Source organism: Petromyzon marinus, chromosome 25, assembly GCF_048934315.1.
Source record: "Petromyzon marinus isolate PM22_M1 ecotype Great Lakes invasive population chromosome 25, UKy_Petmar_22M1.pri1.0, whole genome shotgun sequence".
Lineage (NCBI taxonomy): Eukaryota > Metazoa > Chordata > Hyperoartia > Petromyzontiformes > Petromyzontidae > Petromyzon > Petromyzon marinus.
The window spans coordinates 1,483,351-1,502,812 of NC_133691.1; the positions used below are offsets into that span (position 1 = coordinate 1,483,351).

The 19,462-nt window shown below is 42.6% G+C and overlaps 2 protein-coding genes across 6 annotated transcripts in view; both read right to left on the bottom strand.

Annotated features, from left to right (window-relative positions):
- Positions 1-6,560, bottom strand: part of MYLK3 (myosin light chain kinase 3) — a 72,890-nt gene extending 66,330 nt beyond the window's left edge. For all 4 annotated transcript variants that reach the window (XM_032960755.2, XM_032960761.2, XM_032960760.2 and 1 more), the window contains exon 1: positions 2,925-6,560. In XM_032960755.2, the coding sequence (XP_032816646.2) occupies positions 2,925-3,181 (257 nt within the window). In that variant the 5' untranslated portion in view covers positions 3,182-6,560. The remainder of the gene's footprint in view (positions 1-2,924) is intronic.
- Positions 6,561-6,923: 363 nt separating this feature from the next.
- On the bottom strand, positions 6,924-17,915 carry LOC116945999 (vacuolar protein sorting-associated protein 4A). 2 transcript variants are annotated; one of them, XM_032960764.2, is made up of 11 exons: positions 17,758-17,915; positions 14,548-14,659; positions 14,224-14,371; positions 14,029-14,087; positions 13,566-13,685; positions 12,910-13,066; positions 12,084-12,232; positions 11,609-11,690; positions 10,617-10,836; positions 8,636-8,776; positions 6,924-7,870 (listed from the first exon to the last, which is right to left on the bottom strand). In XM_032960764.2, the coding sequence occupies exons 1-11, from the start codon at positions 17,779-17,781 to the stop codon at positions 7,769-7,771; spliced, it is 1,314 nt and encodes a 437-aa protein (XP_032816655.1). In that variant the 5' UTR covers positions 17,782-17,915; the 3' UTR covers positions 6,924-7,768. The 2 variants fall into 2 exon arrangements, with proteins under 2 accessions (XP_032816655.1, XP_032816654.1); XM_032960763.2 differs by having other exon boundaries at positions 14,029-14,090.
- Positions 17,916-19,462: the final 1,547 nt, after the last annotated feature.

A 19,462-nucleotide genomic window follows, 5' to 3' on the forward strand; every position in this document is an offset into this window, starting at 1 on the left:
CACATTTAATGCACACTTGCGAAGATAGTATTTGGTTTCCTCCCACAAAAGTTACAGAAATTTGTAGGTCATATAATATTTTGTGTGCTCACAATCATTCAGTGATGTAAAATATTAAGTTTAATTTGACATTCACACATGCTCTTGCAAGAATACATTTTTCAGAGTTAAAACTCCCGGCACAACAAAAAAATAGATAAATAGGCACGATCTCATTCAGATATCTCCACATAAATAAAATATTTCTTACACAGCACATTGTCCCAATGGCCTTCTGGGAGTGCATAATCAGCAGCATGATTCAGCACAAGCAAACTCTGGACCGGTTTTGACACGCAATATCTCATCAGCAATCTAATCAATGCTGGTTAAATTGCCAGGTGTTCAGTGAAATATTGGTCCTAATCGACGCAAAATTATAAAAGACAAAATTATCAGTTTGCTTATGCTGAATCAACACTGCTGAAATTATGGGTTGCCAGAAGGCCACGTCACGTGTCTGCTTATCGATTGCTTATTTAATTCTCCACAAAGTCGCAAGGGAATATTTTGTTCTATGATTACTACAGTACTGTATAGGATAAGCATACTATACTTTACACATCATAACCATTTACCACAGCCAATAATGATGAATGTTATGACTTCAGTAAGTCTTATGTTTTCTAATTTATGTCACTATTTTATGAATGCTTTTAACGGAGGAGCTCTGTGTGTTCTACGTTTTGTATTGCAGTTTTTCAAGTCAAGATGAAATGGCTACACTTGCATGCAGTAACAAAACACAAATCAGGACTCAGGCAAGGAGATACGCTCTCACGAAGGCTATTCACGACAACACTAGTCCATCATTAGAATCATCATCAGTCACGCGGAATTGTCTACTGCTGGATGAATTTCCCTGCCCAAGCTGTTGCCACATCACGGTCCTGTGACACAACAATCCATTTAGTTACATTGTGTGAACTGTACACATATATATACACACACACAATACAGGATGTTCATGGCCCAATACATGTTTTATTTCGTGCAACATATTACACTTGAATTTATAAGAAGCACCTCGCCTCGATGTCCCCTGCGTGTTTACCCTGAAGCTTGCTATAACGTGTGCGCGCGTGTTCCCCGATGTCACTCGCGTTGGTGATCCGGGATGCCCTAGAGCCACTGTTTACACAAAGCGTGCGAGGAGATGCACTTCTCGTTTGGCAGTGGCCCTGCTCCCTTTCCTCCTCCGCCGTTTGATGTCGAACGAGGGCCGTGCCGCACAACAATTAACTTCGGTCTTTGATGCTGCACTTACACCGGGGGGAGGCGGCGAGCGAGCGGGCGGGCGGGCAGGGGGGCACAAAGGCACTCACGTGATGGCTCAACTGTTTTATGTCGGCGCATACTTTCCATTTCGTACGCCATACCTGCCAGCTATCGCTCCATACAAAGCTGCCAGTCGCGGCGCGAATGCGAGCCCGTTAATGCACGCACACAGCACAGCAGGCCCACAACGCGGCGACACAGCACACACCGCATTAGCTCGCACAGCAGCGGACAGCTCAGGGTCACGGGCAAGTGTGCAAAAAAAATCATCTGGTGGAAGGGAAAAGTTCCACTGCTGCATCGCCACGGGATGTTCAATTTGTGGGACTCATCCAAATGGGGTTCCGCGAGCAGTGACGTGGCTGTCGAGTATGCAGGCGGTGCAACTGCGCCACGGACACAAAGGGCCGCAGTGGAGGTCCACGCGTGGGATGATGGGGAGAAGGGGTCTCTGTGTCATGCCATGTCACGGGCACGTGCTCATCACACTTCGCCACTGGTTATAAAAAAAACTAATGGCAAGCCAGTTGAGATTAAAAGGCAATTGTTTTTGAAGGAATATGCTGCCAAATTCTCGTGTTTTCAATGGAAATTAATTTGACGTGCCAGGTTTGGCGGAAGGGGCATGTGCTCACGGGTATCTTGTCACGCCAGCACCCTCCCGACACACTCCCCATCCCAATGACACCCGCCTATCCTGTGCATGCTTTTAAAATGGGGAACACGTCACACACCCGACCATTGTAAATGGTGGAATAGATAAACAACGCTGGAGGCCGATAAACTGAATGAGCTGAATTCGCTGAATTTTGGGGTCAAAGGCAAAACGTGGTTCTGTAATTTCAAACCGATTTGGATTGACTCCACGTTATACGCTTTCAAATGACACGGCGTTCATTGAACATTGCTGGAGTTTTCCACACATCATTATCCGTCCACTGTCAGATCGGCGACGATGGAGCCAAACAACTTCCCACCATGGTTCTGTCTTTAGCCAGTATCACTGCGTCGCACAATCTCAGTCCTTGTCTTCTAGATGTCCTATGGCTCAATCTATCCACCCAGATTTTTCTTCCCGTAACTTCTTTGTCCTTCCACTTGTGTGTGAATCTCCAAGTAGCACGGGATCCTGTCCGGGTTTATTCTCGTACCGTGTTGGAACCACACGGACAACCATAAATATATACATGCGAACAAACATACACATAGTCAGCGTATATAGCAGATTGGTAGCGTACATTGCAAAAACATAAATACGGCTACTAAAAGTGTGCCCATCATTCCTGAATCCAACACTGTGGAAGTGATAATCCACAGCGGCTGCATTTCATCTAACTGAATATATATACAGAAGAGTAGTGTGAGCTCATAGTAATATAATTGACGTGTATTTAAATTAATTATAAATATACATGTAATGTTTACATCGTGCATGATGCCCTGTTGACCCAGAACTCTAATGCGACGTCTACATTTAAAAAGCACTTATAACTAATTTTAATAATGAAGACATTTTAAATGACGCTGTTTTTGTGACAACACGCTGCTCACATCATAAAACATAACCTCAGTGTGTTGCGAGCTATAACAAATCGGAATTTACTTACCATGCATTTTCCAAGGGTCCCATACTCATATCAGATCCAGCTGTTGTATGGCAGTCTGGGACAAGACTGGACAGAAACTCAATGACAGCTCTTTTAAAGAACGTGCTGTCACGGCCTCTATGCCAGGCCGAATTAAACCCGACACCCGGTACCGATCTGCTGATGTGAACTATGCAACCACCTATTACAACATTGTTCTCAACGATTCGGGCACCATCGTGGGAGTAATAATGTCTTGCAGTGGTCGCCTTTTTCATTATGAGGACGTCTCTAACAAGCGGTCCAAAAATAACACAATTGATGGGTGGCCGCCAGGCATGCCATGGGTGGAGCTATCACGGAACAAACAAAGCCATGCTCCCACCAGCCAGGAATGCCTGTTTTTGTTTTTCAATTGCTAGGCACATCATTGTGTTACGAGCATCACGGGAATACAAAACGCATCTGAGATGTAATTCAAAACCATTGTGTTAGGACCTACTCTCTCTTCGGAAATCACACGCTGGTACCCTACCAAAACGAGCGTGTGATCAATGAGCTAACCAGTCGTGTCCTCATTACGCAGACCGGATGAAGCATGTTATTATTGGCCTTCGAACCAATTATAGTTGAACAGTGTCTCATTAGCACCACTTGCTACCTTTTCGAGTACAAAGGACGCATGAACACACTCCAGACACAATGCACATCAGTTTAACACGTAGGCACATCGTAACTGAGCCTTTCTGAATTACTTTGCCCTCTGTTAATAACGCGCAGCTGTCTGGACTTTTAATTAATTTCGTGTGCAACTTTAATTCACGGTAAGAGATGTGCGCATGACCCAAGATGACCTCAGCGTTTGTAAACCGCTATTCGAGTGTGGTTCTATTAAAAGAGCAAGTGCGGATATAACACCAAGCTCTGGCGTCACGGTTATCTCCACCACTTCTGCTGGAATTCACACATGGCTGGGCACTCGCTCAGACCTATCGAGCCTTCTCAGGATATCTTAGCAATAGTTCATTTCTGCGTTTGACCAGAAGCTGTGTCCGGTGGACAACAAATGCGCATACCACGCCATGGTGTCATGCTCAGGTTATAGGAAGGTTAGGGACGTGTGGATGGCTGGATACACGAGTCCTGTTCAGGCATAGTCTATTTCACATTTGGTTGGCGATTGACCCCTGCTGGAAAAGGTTGTGTTGCACCACACTACACTTTGTCCTTTAAAATGCATGGTTACGGTGCGAAAAAAGTTCAACATAGGTAGATGGTGTTGCATTTACAGACACCCCCAAATAACGCCCCTTTTACTCTGGTCCTAAAAGGCGGTTGTATACCATAAAAAAATGCCTCCACGTCTTAGTGTTAAAACATTTAGTAAGTGTACCGAGATTTGTGGGAGTCGCATACAGGATTTGAAATAAAATATTTTCTCGAGAATATATACCCCTATTATTTAGTGAGGGTATCTATAATAAATGGATCATGCGGTTAATTAGAATAATTATTTATACTGGAGGAATATGAGGAGCTATGAAGCTCCTTTTTCACAGATGTCCATAAGAGGCGGGATTGAAAGACTTTCTACAATTTGGTAACGTTTGCTCTTTGTTGGCTGTACCAAAGCACTGCACGATGTATTGTTGGCAAAACACATTTATCGTTAACAGAATTGGTAAAAATGGCAAAAAAATTATCACGGAAATACATTAAAGTAAATATTCCATCAGTAAATGCAAACATGCTAGGATAAAAATTACAGACGATGGGTAAGTTTCTGTGAAAATAACAAGGAGCCAAATTTAATCAGATCCAAATTTCAGCCGAGCTTCCAAAATTGAAACTGAACGAATCCACAGCTTTATTGCTCGAATTAAAAATGCACATTAAGAAAACAATTGACAAAACAAAATACAAATTTCAGAGACTACATCATGGTAGTTTTAACTCGCACACCATGGTACCCGTTTACTCTCGTATTGTAACAACTGTTTTTTAACTCTCAAACTGCATTGTTTCATCACGGCAACTGTCAATCTCTCGGGTGTGCTTCCGGGTTGTGTCGTGCGTTGTTTGGCACGGCGTCAACTTCCCTCCATGTGCTGGGAGCTTCATTAGAAAATGAATTGCACCAGCGCGCATTCTTCCTTGCTGATTATTATGGCTCCTGCTGGGTGTCTGATGTAGGCTGCCCAAAGTTGTTTAATTGCTTCGTTCGAGAGTAAAGCAGAGTACAGGGATCTTTTTTCCCAGTATCAAAGTATGAAAAAAATGGAATAGGCTTTACCCTTTCTAGCAATAAAACAGGAGTTGTGTTAAGATGTTCAAACACCAAATAGGAACCTTTTGCAAGGAATCATGTCTACATTAACCACGCGTGCTTGTGGTGAACATGCAAACATGCTCTAAAAATAAAATATGCATCGTCTTTGAAACTAATTTGTCGACACCAGAGAGAGCCTTCTTTCGGGCCTAGTCTCACCAGTGCCAGACCAGAGAAGGCCAACTGTTCGCCTTTTAGCGTTCTCTGGTCTGCCAATGGTGAGACAAGGCCCGAAAGGCTCTCCCTGGTGTAGCCAATCGGTTTCAAAGACAATGCCATACATTATCAGAGCATGTTTTACTTGTAAGTTCACCACAAGTGCGTGTGGTGAATGCATGCATACCGCCTGTTTTATTGCCAGAAAGGGTAAAACCTATTCTTATATTTTCACACAAAGTACATGGAGTAAGCTCTATGAGCGGGAATACCTACGTAACAGCACGGTTACTTTTTATCCTCTTGACACCGTGATAACTTAATTCTCACACCATGGTAACTGCTTTTAACTCTCGTAACAATGGCAACTCTTAACGTTCATCATCAGCCTTCATCTATCCACTTGCTGGATGAAGAGGCCTCCCCCAAGTGTCACCCCTCACAACACTGCACACGAGCGGACCTCACCGCTGTGGAAACTCACCAGCGTTCCCTCCTTTAGCTGGCACTCTAAAGTCACGTGTCCTGCCCAGGCACATTCACTTTTCTTAACAGCCATTAAGATGCCTCTAACTTGTGTATGCTCCAGCCCTGAAGTAGTGTGACCTTGTTTTAAGGGGTGCATACACAACAAAAACCCACCGGAGGCATGGCCGTCAACGTTGAACAAACTTTAAATAAATGCTGAAACCTATACAGAATAATTAATTATATAATCAGCGTTGTCTTTATAATGCATGCTAGTCTCCCACACCATATAAGAGGCAAGGCTGACACCCATTGTTTTCTCACTTGACGTTAAAAATTCTGAAGAGGGCTTTGTCATCACACCGATGGGGGGGGGGGTGCTCGGCCTCCTCCAGCTGTGGGACTGCTGTGACGTCTGTGCACAGAACATGATGTGATTTTATGGTACAAAGCATGAATTTTGTTGCAGCGCATGCTGTGATGTCACGGTGTAGATAGATCCCACTGACGTCACAGTGCACTGTGATAAGTCCATCAAAGCACGCAGGGATGTCAGGTCACAGAGCATGATATGATGTCACATTGCACACAGCATCGTCACATACAGAGCACACTGTAATGACACAGCCCTGTAATGACATTTCTTTTAAAGGGAGGGAATACAAAAACAGAGGAGCAGGACAGGGTATATTTTAAACACGTGAAACACACGTGTATCATGCATATTGCTCTAGTTGACTCGCTAGGTATGAGGAAAGGCTGCGAAGCCCATATCTTGAAACTGGTGTTAAATACTGTACCAACATTCTGATTTTTACGAATTTTCCAATAAGTGTTGCCACGTCTTTTGCAGCCACGTGCGTGCCATGCCACCGACGAACACCAGCCAAGAAAACACCGCCTTTGTTTCCGCCTATAGACTCAAGATTCCGTGATTCTTTAAAAAGTGCCAATTCTGAATGGAATTCAAAAATGGGATTTCAAATTGTCCCATTCTGAGCTGAAATGTATCAAGTGTCAGCATTTAGATCCAGTTCCCAATTCAAAAACCAAAATAGTCTGCATCATTCCATTAATATTTTATTTACATTTTATTAACTGCAACAATATACTGTCGTAACAACCCTAGGTTCAAAGCTAGTGAAGCTGTGAAATGGCCTGTCCATTTACTTTACTTGGAATAGATGGATGAATTCAGTATGTACACACTAAAATCATGAGTGAAAATCCTCACAAAAAAATTAAACACAACAAAGGAGAGAAACTTAAGTTGGCAGAATAGAAAGAACATATTCAAGGCTTTTGCAGACTTACTGTGCGAGTAAAGTTCATACATTTTACACGGAACATTTTTAAAGGTAGGTATACAGTATTTGACAAAAACCATGCAAAACAGTTACAAAACCCAACGACCCAATAATATGAAGCTTTTTTTCTCTCATACAACAATCACTTAATGAGACCGAGGCATTTGCACTAGCCTTGGGAAACAGCTTGTGAACCGGGTACTGTTTGCGAAACCTTGTGTGGCTTACAAAATGCTAATTGGCAATATTAAAAAAAAAGTGGGAACACATATCCGGGTTGTTGTTTTGTTGTTGACGCACATTTGTCACCACCGTCAAAAACGACGGCCATCCTCTCGAGGCTGTAATGTTTCCAATTTGGCGACAAGTGGTTTGGAGCGTGCATTATTTTGAAACGCACCCGTGTTTTTTCACCATTAACATGCTCAAAATGCGCCTGACTGGTTATCTGATGACATTAATAAAAATAATAATAGAATTAATGATTCTAAATAATCACCTGTCGGTAATACGCAAACCAAAGGAAAGGGCCTTAAACAGCTGTACTTATCCTGCGGTATAAATGTTGGCGCAATCCATTGATAAATACCAACTTCTAGCCTGTCTCAGCCCTCTTGGCCAAAGTCATCTGTGAACTTCTGGAGCTTTTTGAGGTCTTCAGAGTTGACGGTGGGCCGTGTAGTGGCGAGTGAGCGCAGCATGTCCGACTGCAGAAAATATTTAACAAAGCACAATTATTTAATCGGCAAAAGCATAAACAGTTCCATGTCATTAAATACATACCATTAGCTGTATATGAACATGTATACAAAAAATAAATGCAGCTTATGATTATATATAAAATTGTTACTGCATAACTTAGCATCCGTTTAGATACATTATTTCATTGTCAATTAACTTTCAAGCAGGAACCGCAATTGGATAAAATAATTATAAAATATCTTTTCCTCACTGCACCAATAACAGGTCTACTGCTGGATTATATTTTTTCCGCCTGAGGACGACCGCTTGTGTTGCGATTGAAACGTCGTGATATATAATTTTTTATTTAAAAAAAAAATTCTACCTACGTGACTTTACCGAAAGAACCAAAGAGTATGGATTCCTGCAGTCACGAAAGCTTCAAATCAAGATTGACGTACATAAATTTCAGTGAGAGTTTTTGTTTCACTTAGTATTAAAATAGCGAGCTCAAGGACTCATCGGACACTAAAACAAATTTTGAATCCCACATTAATCTTAGAAAAGATGCATACCAATAGTACAAGGCACCACCGTACACTATTACATTTCCCAGGGTTTCTATTGGATACATCCCTAATAGCAATGGAACATTATATTCAAGTTTTGTTCGTATTGAATAATGTGTATCCTAGTTTTAATGTCCCTCCCCAATTGAGACAGAGCCAATACATTAACATTTTAAAACCTTGGTTAAACAACATTGAAACGAAAACCGGAAACGGTTTTACCGTAGAGACGACAGGCTCCAGCAGCTTATCTCCAGGGACATCCATCCAGGTCATCTCAATGGCATTGGGGTCCCCAGGAGAGCATGGGGTCAGCAAGTCATCCACAAACATATTTGGGTCATCTCTTGAAGGTCCTCGTACCTGCTCGACACAAAGAACAGTATACCTGTGAGCCCAAAGCAAAGCTAAATGGAACTAAATTTCGATTTAAAGCTTTCGTGACTGCAAGGATTCATCTTCTTTGGTTCTTTCGGTAAAGTCACGTAGAATGAGAATAAAATAATAAATTGATAGAATAAAATAACACAATAAAATTCTCACGACGTTTCGGCCACAACACAACGCAAGCGGCCTTCATCAGGTGAAGGAACGAGACTGTCGCTCCAGTGCTGTCCTCCAGACAGTCTCGTCCCTTCACCTGATTAAGGCCGCTTGTGTTGTGGCCGAAACGTCATGAGAATTTTATTGTGTTATTTTATTTTATCAATTTATTATTTTATTCTCATTCTACGTGACTTTACCTAAATAGAACTCTTACACAAAATCAACAGAAAGCAGCAAAGGTGCTCTTTTCATCGAGGTAAGTGACTGGTGAGGCAAGCAATGTGAAAACAAATATATAGCAGCGATAGTAATGCACCATTTTCTTGACCTCAAAGTTGTCAACAAAATGCTGAACTGCAGCCTCACTGTCTATGGGCTCTACTAAATCATCAATGCACTGGACAGGGTCAATGGATGGTCAACGAGGCCAGATAGGGCATCCAGGATAACCCTGTGAATGCAAACAGGTGCCAACTATGACGCATATCGGTGGACTTCAGAAATGCTCACAAGAGCGTGAATTGGGCACGACTAACCCTGGCAGTAATTTTACTCCACAGTGCTGGTACTCATACATAACATACATAATTATAGTTGATTCTACAGTTGCATTCAACCTCTTCCAAGATGATGGTAGAACTTCTTTCGCATCGTACGTAGCCAACAGTGGTAATCAGAGGTGCAAGGAAGGACAAACTAAACAAAAAAACTGTTCTAAAGAAATTTGTTTCCAATCTAGATTTAAAATTGCATAGCTCCAGTGGCTTTCTAATATTAGAAGGAAGAGGGTTCCAGACAGCCACAAAAGTCCATCTGAAAGTGCGCGATGCGGAAACCGTCTTTGTTCAATGGCTATCCAAAAGCCGCTGCAAGAATGACCGGAGTTTGCGTGATGGTTCATGCTCCTTGACGAGATTAAGGAGATGTCCGGACATTGTGGAGGAGGAGGCCAAAAGACAGCTTAAAGGTGTTCGAGTGCTATTCCTAGTGAAGGCCCTTCTGCCAGCTATGGCATGAGAGAGCAATATGCAGGCCTGCACCTTTTCCTTTACCTCACACACACACCATGCCACTTTGTGATGTTATGGTTTTGCAACATGAAAGAGGTTGAAAGTCTTTTCAGTACCAATAGTACCAATAGCAATTGAAAGACTCGTAGGTTTAACAGTCGAACTAAAGTCACTCATAGTGAATTATGTACAGTACAAACCACTATGCAGATACTCCCTTAAAGTATGCATGCATAAGAGTGTTTTTTCTGAAAACAGTAAAGACAGAAGGATGTATTTTCAGGTCTATACCAGCTGGGTTATCCACATTGATAAGGGTTTGCTAATGTGAAGAACTGAGACAATTAGTCAATTAATTAGACTACTCGACTACTTTTTGTGTAGTCGAGTAGTCTACTTAATCGACTAATTGAAATGGCTTACTTTCCCAATATCCTGCATCCTGAAGGCAGGAAACCCCCAACACACCACAACCAAGCAAGAGACAGTTGATGATAACGCTGTGACCCAGAGACACGTGAGGTGAGACCTTTTTCCCCCCAGATATTTTTGTGTTAGTGACCAGTGGAGTAAATCGAGCGGATGATCAATAATCGCTTACTTATATAATCACAGAGTCCAGCTCGACTCAAGTGGACACCACTCACCCTCTTGAAGTGTGTGGCGGACTGCACTTTGCGGACGGGCTGCATGAGGGCATCGCGCACCACGATGCTAATGTCGGCTCCAGAGTAGCCCTCTGTCTTTTTGCCGAGATCACGGAAATCCGTCTCCGACAAACTGAGCGGAGTGTTCCCCAGGTGCAGTTTGAACATGGATAACCGTGCCTGTTCCTCTGGCAGTGGAATGTAGATCCGTTTCTCAAACCTTCATTTACAAAAACACAAAGCACCACCGTAGAAAATGTAGGCATACCACCACACGATAAAACACTTTTCCTTGCCAGTCAGTGCCTTTTTATCGCAAAAACTTTAATTTACTGAACAATTTGAAAGTAAATGATACTGAATAATACTTCATATTTCATCCAAAAATTTACTTTTGGAAAAATTTAGAGTAAATATGGAAACTTGCAATACTGCTCCTGCTTCGTTGTACTGAAGTAAAGAATTAAGACATTTTGCTGGTCTTTTTAATTAAAAAATTACTTTTTTACTATGCACTGTGCAATATTGCCTATAATTCAGACCTCCCTTAATGAACAGCTTAGTCCCAATGAGTACTTATCTGTGTTTGATATTTACTAGCTTTGGTGAGCTCGTATGCATATAAAACTCAAAAAATTAGGCCCAAAATAATAATACAACAGGTGTGTAACCTTTTCTTGTACCTAATAAAGGCCTCCCCATGGCGTGTCGGTCATGAACAATTTTTACCATACTTCACCACTATGATCAGTACAAGTTGGTAAAGGGAGGTGCACAGCACCGGTTCAGATATAATTAACCACTGATGCTAACCGTGGCTGGGAATCGAATCCAGGTTTCTGGGTTTATAGTGCAGTGCGGTAACCACTGCCGACACCTGACATTTGCTTATACGGGAGAAGAAATATTGTTCAAAGATAGGACAAAGTGTGGTGTGTTACAACCATTTCATCAGATAATGATGGGAACCATTTGAGGTGGAAGCCACTCACCTCCTGCGAATGGCAGAATCCAAAGTCCACGGGATGTTGGTTGCCCCCAGTACAAGAATACCGTCATTGTCAACTCCAACGCCTGTGAAATGTAAAAAGCGTTCATCAAGCCACAATCCTTAATGGAAAAAAAAAACAAGCGTTAAACCGGTGGTTCTCAATCTTTGTGATATGGCAGGCCCCAATCAACAACACTGGTTCCCATGCCCCCACCACAGTCCCCACACCACTCTTCCCTCAGGTTCCTAATACAATACATAGTCAAAAGGAAAATATGCCTCAAATCAATGCTGCGTCAAGGCATTTAAAAAATGTTTTTAATTAGTGTCCTTTGGCACTGCAATATGCCGCTCACATTCCCCACGCATATTCAAAATGTATCCCGCGCAGTATCCGTGCAGCGGCCTGCGCTGCCCACCGAAAGGCTTAGTTGAGACCCGCTGGCTGCCTTAAAGGGAGTGATAGTGCCACATACCCTGCATCTGGACCAGGAATTCTGTCTTGATGCGACGTGCCGCCTCGCTCTCATTTTCATTGCGGGAGCCACACAGGGAGTCTACTTCATCGATGAAGATGATGGAGGGCTTGTGCTGACGTGCCATCTCAAACAGATTCTTCACCAGCCTGAACAGAAAATGAAATTACATGTGCATGTCATTGTCTACCATGAGCCACTGATCACAGGGAAAAAAAAATAAGCAGAGGTGAGCTGAGTTAGTATTTGGATAGAATACTGCCTGTATATACTGGGTGTTATAGACTTGGGTTGCAATGTGGCCAGCAAATGACAGTACAGTAATGGATTTCTGAACCTATCTGTATAAAGTTTTCAGTGCTACACCCTCTGTGTTTTCTCCAGGTACACATTACCTCCCACATGCCAAACACCAATTAATGGAATTCTTCAAAGACCGCAATATGCATGACCTTCTCGAGTAAAAGGGTTTGGATTAAGGGAGGTTTTCCTGTGTTTATTTTTACAGGCCTTTGTCAATCCACTGCTGGATGAAGGCTACTTTACCCTGGATCAGTCACAGAAGTTAACTACACTTCACTGTAATGGTTAGTGAGGATTGGTGAAGGCTAGTGGGGAGGGGGTCCAAGAATGGGTTCAGATACTCACTCATCACATTAGCAGAGACTGAATCGAAATCAGGTTGCAGGGTACATAGCGCAGAGCGCTAACCCCACTTGCACTCCTGATACACCCCACTGGTTAAATAATTTGCATTATTATTGGGCTTAACAATGATGTCAACTGCTGACTATACCCAACTTTTCAGTGCAGGAACAATACTTACTTTTCACTCTCACCCAACCACTTGGACACAAGGTCCGATGAGGAGACAGAGAAGAAAGTGGAGTTGTTCGCTTCAGTGGCCACAGCCTTCGCCAGGTATGACTTCCCTGTGCCGGGCGGTCCGAAGAGCAAGATGCCACGCCATGGCGTGCGTTTGCCTACCCACCATAGAAATTATTAGGCTAATGTGGCAGAGTTGAGTACATGAGAGCCTGCAAAACCAGTCCTAATATTATGCTGTGCCGCTATAGAGTACTTTTCGGGGGAATGTTACGTCAAAAAAAAATTACGCTAAACATGCTAAACAAAGAATCATTAAAGTAGGTTTAATGACTGAACACAACGTTCCACATTTCAGGGACATACAAAAACCACAGGTATGTGATGAAAACATGTGCACATCCCAGTTTAGCTTAAATACAAAAATCATAAATGCATTAATGCATCTTAAAATGGCAAGCAACACCAAACAATTAAAACTTAAATACATATATGAACTTGACATAAAACTATAAACCCCTGAAATAAAAATAAATGTAAAAGATACATACACGAGTATTTTGTCAATAGCACATTAAGTAAAAAATGTTTAACCAAGACAATGCTATAGGAGGGATCTTCGTTGCTATTACAACAACAAAAACTCATTTCCTCTACCTGTGAAAAGATGTGGGAATTTTATAGGCAGAATGACTGCCTCCTTCAGCGCCTCCTTGGCCCCTTCCAGCCCAGCCACGTCACTCCATTTCACATTTGGTTTCTCCATTACAATTGCACCTGAGGGCAATATTAATCCGTGTCAATAAAACCATCAACAAGCCGGTTTTTTTAGTCACTGACTCAAGCCTTATTCAAACATCAAACTTACGTGTTAACAATTCAAACCACCAAAATAAAACACCAGCAAAAAGCAAGGAAACATTGCGATACTGCATTGGCAGTGCTACACAAGCACAAATAACAAATGTATAATAGGCAACATATGGCCCCTCTTCACAGCAGTCTGCAGAAGGCTATGAAAAAGGGTCATTGCACAAAAACTTGTCTAGTATATAAATGCTCATCCCGAGGGCAGTGTTATTGACAAAAAGTTGTGTTTTTAACATCAACACAGTCTTACTTTGAAGCTGCTCTTGCATTTTTTTCTTTTCTGGATTTTCACCTTCACTGTCACTGTCGCTGCTGGTGCAAATGGTAAAAACGCATAAAGCTCAATCACTGAACTTCACTGAACAGTAAGTCTTGTATTTTATAACAGAGCACAGAAAGTACGTAGAACTGTCAATGTGTGGATGTGTACGGGATTTTTAATCACCCTTTGTCATTGGACTGCGACTCTTTGACAGGCTTCTTGCCACCCTTCTCCTTGGTCCGGAGGTATTCTTTCAGCTTCTCGGCGCGCTCCAAATACTGCTTGCATTTGGCTCTAATGCTCTCTTTGGCCTTCTCGCTTTGGGCTTCATCTACAAGACATTCAAAACCGAGAGTGATAGTCACGTACCGCACAGAACGTAGTCAACGCAGCATAAGAGGGCAGAAAGAGCAAACATATCAGTCACTTGATTGCAGAGAAAAAGGTCCTTTGACTTCACCAGTCTTTGTGAACATGGATAAAAACACTTTTATAGTTCAAACTTACACTTAATGGCATGGAGAAAATACTCCACAGAATGTTGGTAAAGCCTCAGTGCTTCTTCATAATTCTTAGCTTTGTCTTCCTCTGTAGCTTTGGTGACAAGATCTATCGCTTTCTGTAAATGAAAAAAAGTTGAAGCAGTAATTCAAACACAGTAAAATATCGCCAAAGGAATGCACATGGATGAAGTGGTGAGACTTTCATTCACTTATGCCTTTTTACACACAGTATACAAGTACATCTGAAAACATCAAATTCAGTGAACAATATACATTAATACAGATATGTCGGCATTTTTTCTAAAGTAATAAAATGATCTGCACAGTGCACATCTTTCGTGGCATTTTCGCTGTTCTGTAGTTCCATAAAAAAGATGTACATTTTTTTACCTGAAACCATAACATAGTTATGATGTCAGGAACACTGACAGAGCCACGTATATCTAAGATAAATAGAGTTTCACGTAAAAAACCATGGCATCCGAATAGGTGAAACATTCCTTATTCAGCATTGATATTGAATGAAGCAGGAATGCTGAATAAAAAAGACAATCAAGTTGGAAATTAGTTTGGCACCAGTCACTAAGGAGCTTAGGGAAGAGAAATAAGATGATGATCCTCGAATCATGTAGCCATATTGGACATGCACTCACAACACTTTCATTCAGTACAATATATGTATGCAAAATATTTAACGCTTAAAAGAAAAACACATTTGAACCTGGCAATGCATTATCACTCGAATCTTAGAATACAGTAGCAATTAACAAATAATTTACTAATATCAAATAGTTCCAGTGACAGTGGAGGGTAAGAGACTGTAGCATTACAGGACCATGAGGGATAGGCAACAGCTCATGATGATGCATTCAAGCCTCCTCTCTGAATGACAAAGGCGGCCAGGCGTGATGCTGGCCACCAACCCATTCGCGTGGCATGTTGGCCTTCATAGGCGCTTGCTAACAGCACTCGCCCCAACAGTCTGTTAAGGGTATAGGAGGGATCTTCGTTTTTTATGGGGGAAAAAGTGGAGTGGATGGAACACTCTGCTATGAACTCACAGACACAATTTCAATCCCAGCCACGGCTAACGTTGGTGGCAGGTAACATATGAACCGGTCCAGGGCTTCCTCTAGGTTCTCTTGGCCTTTATTGAGTGCCTGATGTTGTTTGTAATCATCAGCACTAGGGAGGCAAAGGTGGCTGGGTGTGGTTCTGGCCACACCATCCCCTTTTGTGCTCTGCGCACCTTAAGAGGTGCTCCAGAACATCACTTGCCGAACCGTCTTAAAAGTCGATACGGAAAACTTCGTCACCGTAAATGTGTGGGTGTACACATGTTGACATTTAGATGAAGCAATCAGACCAGTTAATGTGTAGGAATAAGAGTGATTGCGGAATTTCAGGAATGCAATGGATATTGATTTGATGAGGAAGATTTTATCCAGCAACGGAGACGTCTCATGATGATGCATGCCATTATATCTATGCATGTGTACATCCTGTGTAAATGTGTGAAAAAATATACATGTGCACGTGTGTATAAGCGTGTGTCATTGTACGTTTATGAATCTATGTGTCATGACTACCAGCCATGTTCTATCCAATGCTGAATGAAGGCCTACCCAAGTCGTCATTCATGACTGTCTTTCGATGCTAAAATCCATCTTGTTTATACTTACGAGCTGATCTCATCATTCCAACTCTGCAGTGGTCTTACTCTCAAGTGTGTTCCCTCCTTTCGCTATCATTGTCAGTCTCGTTCATAGAATATCACCCCTTCTAGCGATGTGCCCTACCCAAGTATGCCTACTTTATTTCACGGTAATTATGTTCAATTTGCACGAGTTCCCCGATGACTATATTTATCTTCCTGTTTCCGAGTGTAAATCCCAACACGCATCCTCCGTCGATCTTTATGCAGTTTTAATTATTCGTACCTTTCTTTCCCCCATTTTCTGTCAATGTCCATATCTCTCGGTCATGTTCGGTAACACACACTAGTTGGAAACTTACTTTTAGAACACTGCTTTTCATTATAAAATGTTAGTAACCAAAGGAGATTCCTGTCCTTTCTTACCTTTATGTCATCATTTTTATCCCACCTGTCTTCGATAATTGCCCTATAAACTCTTCCAATTGTGTCCTGACAATTATTATTTCCTTTTAATCTGGAAACCTGTTTTATATGACATTTAATTTACTTACATTCATATTCAATCTCACTTTGTAGTCTTAGTTAAGTGCTTCCATAGTCCGCTGTAATTGCAATCGGTTGTTGTATGGACTGTCATCAGCAAATGTGAGACGTTGACAATTTCAACATTCATTATTCCTCATTTTCTGAAATCTAACTCATGGGAAATATATTCTACTATCAAGGGTAACTCGTTGTTCGACATCTTCTAACTTAGGTGGAGATATGTATAGTTGGAATTCCACGAAACAGACAGAAAAATTAAGAGAGCATGGATCCGGTCAACAATCACAAGTCAGTGACGTTATATTGACTTTTAAACCGTGGACTTGGGCAATGCACATGGTGAGGGGGGTCGTGGTTGATGGACCGACGAGCCCGAGAGGAGGAGAGTTGCCGCAGAGATGGCGCCTTGAGATCAACTCATCTGTAACAGCTACGTGAAGTGTGCCATCAACAGGACCGTAGAGACTCCTTTTCCTACCAATAGCTCGACAAATGGCTGACAACGAAATGAACCTCTTAAATGTTGGTGTATACGCGTGTAGGTCAGAATGATTTGTATCCATACTCGAGGAATTCTATGCGCTATAAAGCTCCTTTTCACAGACGTCTGAGCTACATTCGTTTAATGTAAAAGTCGCATCCGTCGAGCACTGCCCAGTAAACACACCACGTCTCATAGCTATGATATGCTAAGGACTTTGATATTTCCCAACTTCAAAAACCACACGACACACACGCAGCAAATCTTATCCGATACTTGTTTTGACATTAGCCTCACTACGACACCCAAGCGCGGGAGTGGCCGTTCCGCTTAGCGCCGCTCGCCGGCCTCGGAGCTCCTTGCCGGGGTAAAAAAATCTAGGCAAAGCGTAGGTGCCACAGGCCCAACTAGGCCTCCGGGCCATCGCCCAAACAGAATGCTTCGGGGTAGGGGCCGAACGCTCGCAACCGCGTTCGGGGCAGCCGCGGCGAGCGGAGAGGTAAGCGCGCGGCCGGCGCAGCAGCCAGTACCTGCAGAGTCGGTGTCGACGCCATCTGGAAGAACTAAGAGACGTCCAGGAGAACCAAGTAGCCACACGGGGTGATCGCGCTCGCTCTTCCGCGTCTCGGCAATGGCGGAAGTGTACGTCACGTGAGAGGGAGGGTGTTTAGATTCCGTAGCGTGGATGAGTGGCCGGGGGGGGGGGAGAGTGGGCTCAGTGGGTTGGTGTGAGGGGTGTTTCGAGGGGAATGTCAGGGTTTCGTTGGTGTGAGGTGAAGGGGGTTGAGGTATGGATGAGGAAATGGTGAGAAGGTTGGTGAGGGAACATGAGAGTTAGGAGTAGGGATGGTGAGGCGGGTTTTCTCCCCGCGTGCGCGTGTGAACTGGGGAATGTAGAGGCCGTTGACAGGTGACGTGAGCACGCGTGTTGCAACCCGCATCACGTGGGTGACGTCACCCGTGGTGGGCACACACCTGAGCCCCCACCCTCCGTCCCTCCCACTGTTGATAACATTCCACATGGGGCAAAGACACACGCACACAAACTCAACAATGTTTTTATTTTACCAGGTAAAGGCCCACTCAGCGACCTAGCTCTTGTTTCCGAAACGACCTGGTTATCACAAATGATAGCTCAACGAAGTGGCTTATCGCGTGGAAATTTATAACAGGAGCCAAATACTCTAAACACGTGATGTTGGTTCTACATGTGGATGCAAAAACCGGAAGACCCGGATTATAGAAACACCACAAACTCCAAATATACATCAGCAGGCGTCGGGGACGGGTTCGAACTCACGGCCCCCTGTATACCAGGCAAGAGGTAGTTAACATCTCAAACTAAACTTTTTTTTACCAGGTAAAGCCCACTGAGCTATTAGCTTCTTTTTCAGAAGCGACCTGGCCACAAATGATAGCTCAACGAAGTGGCTTATCACGTGTAAATGTATAGCAGCCAAATAAATGCATGTTTAAATGCCCCACTGATTTCAAATGGCCCTCTTTTTCACAACAGGTGATTGAATACTGTACAGTAAACCCTTGGCTAGCCGGCCTAAGTGTTAAGAACAAATGCACCATCTTTACAGAAGAGATTAGTGTTAACACATGTAACACCATGCATGGCGATTGGGAGAGGCTTATGCAATGTATAATTCCCGCCTAGTATTTTAGTGTAGTATTCATAAATTACCCTGCATAATCCTTAAATTTCTGAGATAAATGATGAATTGTATCCAACTGTGTCCCTCTTTGCACATTGTGCAACACACATGGTATTGTTTTCAATCGTGAGATTTAAACAAGGGGTGCTTCTTACACAACTTCCAGTGGCATGTCGTCGTTGGTTACGTAGGTCCTGTTACTTACAATGTACAGGACTGCACTTTGTATTCCAAAGGGTTCTAATGTTATGCAGTGTAATAAAACATTAAATTATCGATACATTGGGTCTTTCGGTAAAATCACGTAGATAGGTTCAAAGAAAAGAATCAAAAACTACAGATAACTACGTTTTTATTTTTTCTTGATGACGATTGCCTGTGTTGCGATCGAAAAGTCGTAGTTATGAATTCCTGCAGTAAGCTTTAAGTCAACATTGTTTGTCGTCTATTAAGACCCTAGTTTAAGTCACCTGTGATTTTGGTAACAAATCATTATGAACTATAATTCTAGTCGTATTTCAGAAGCTAAGCTGGGTTGAGCATGGTTAGTACTTGGATGGGAGATTGAATG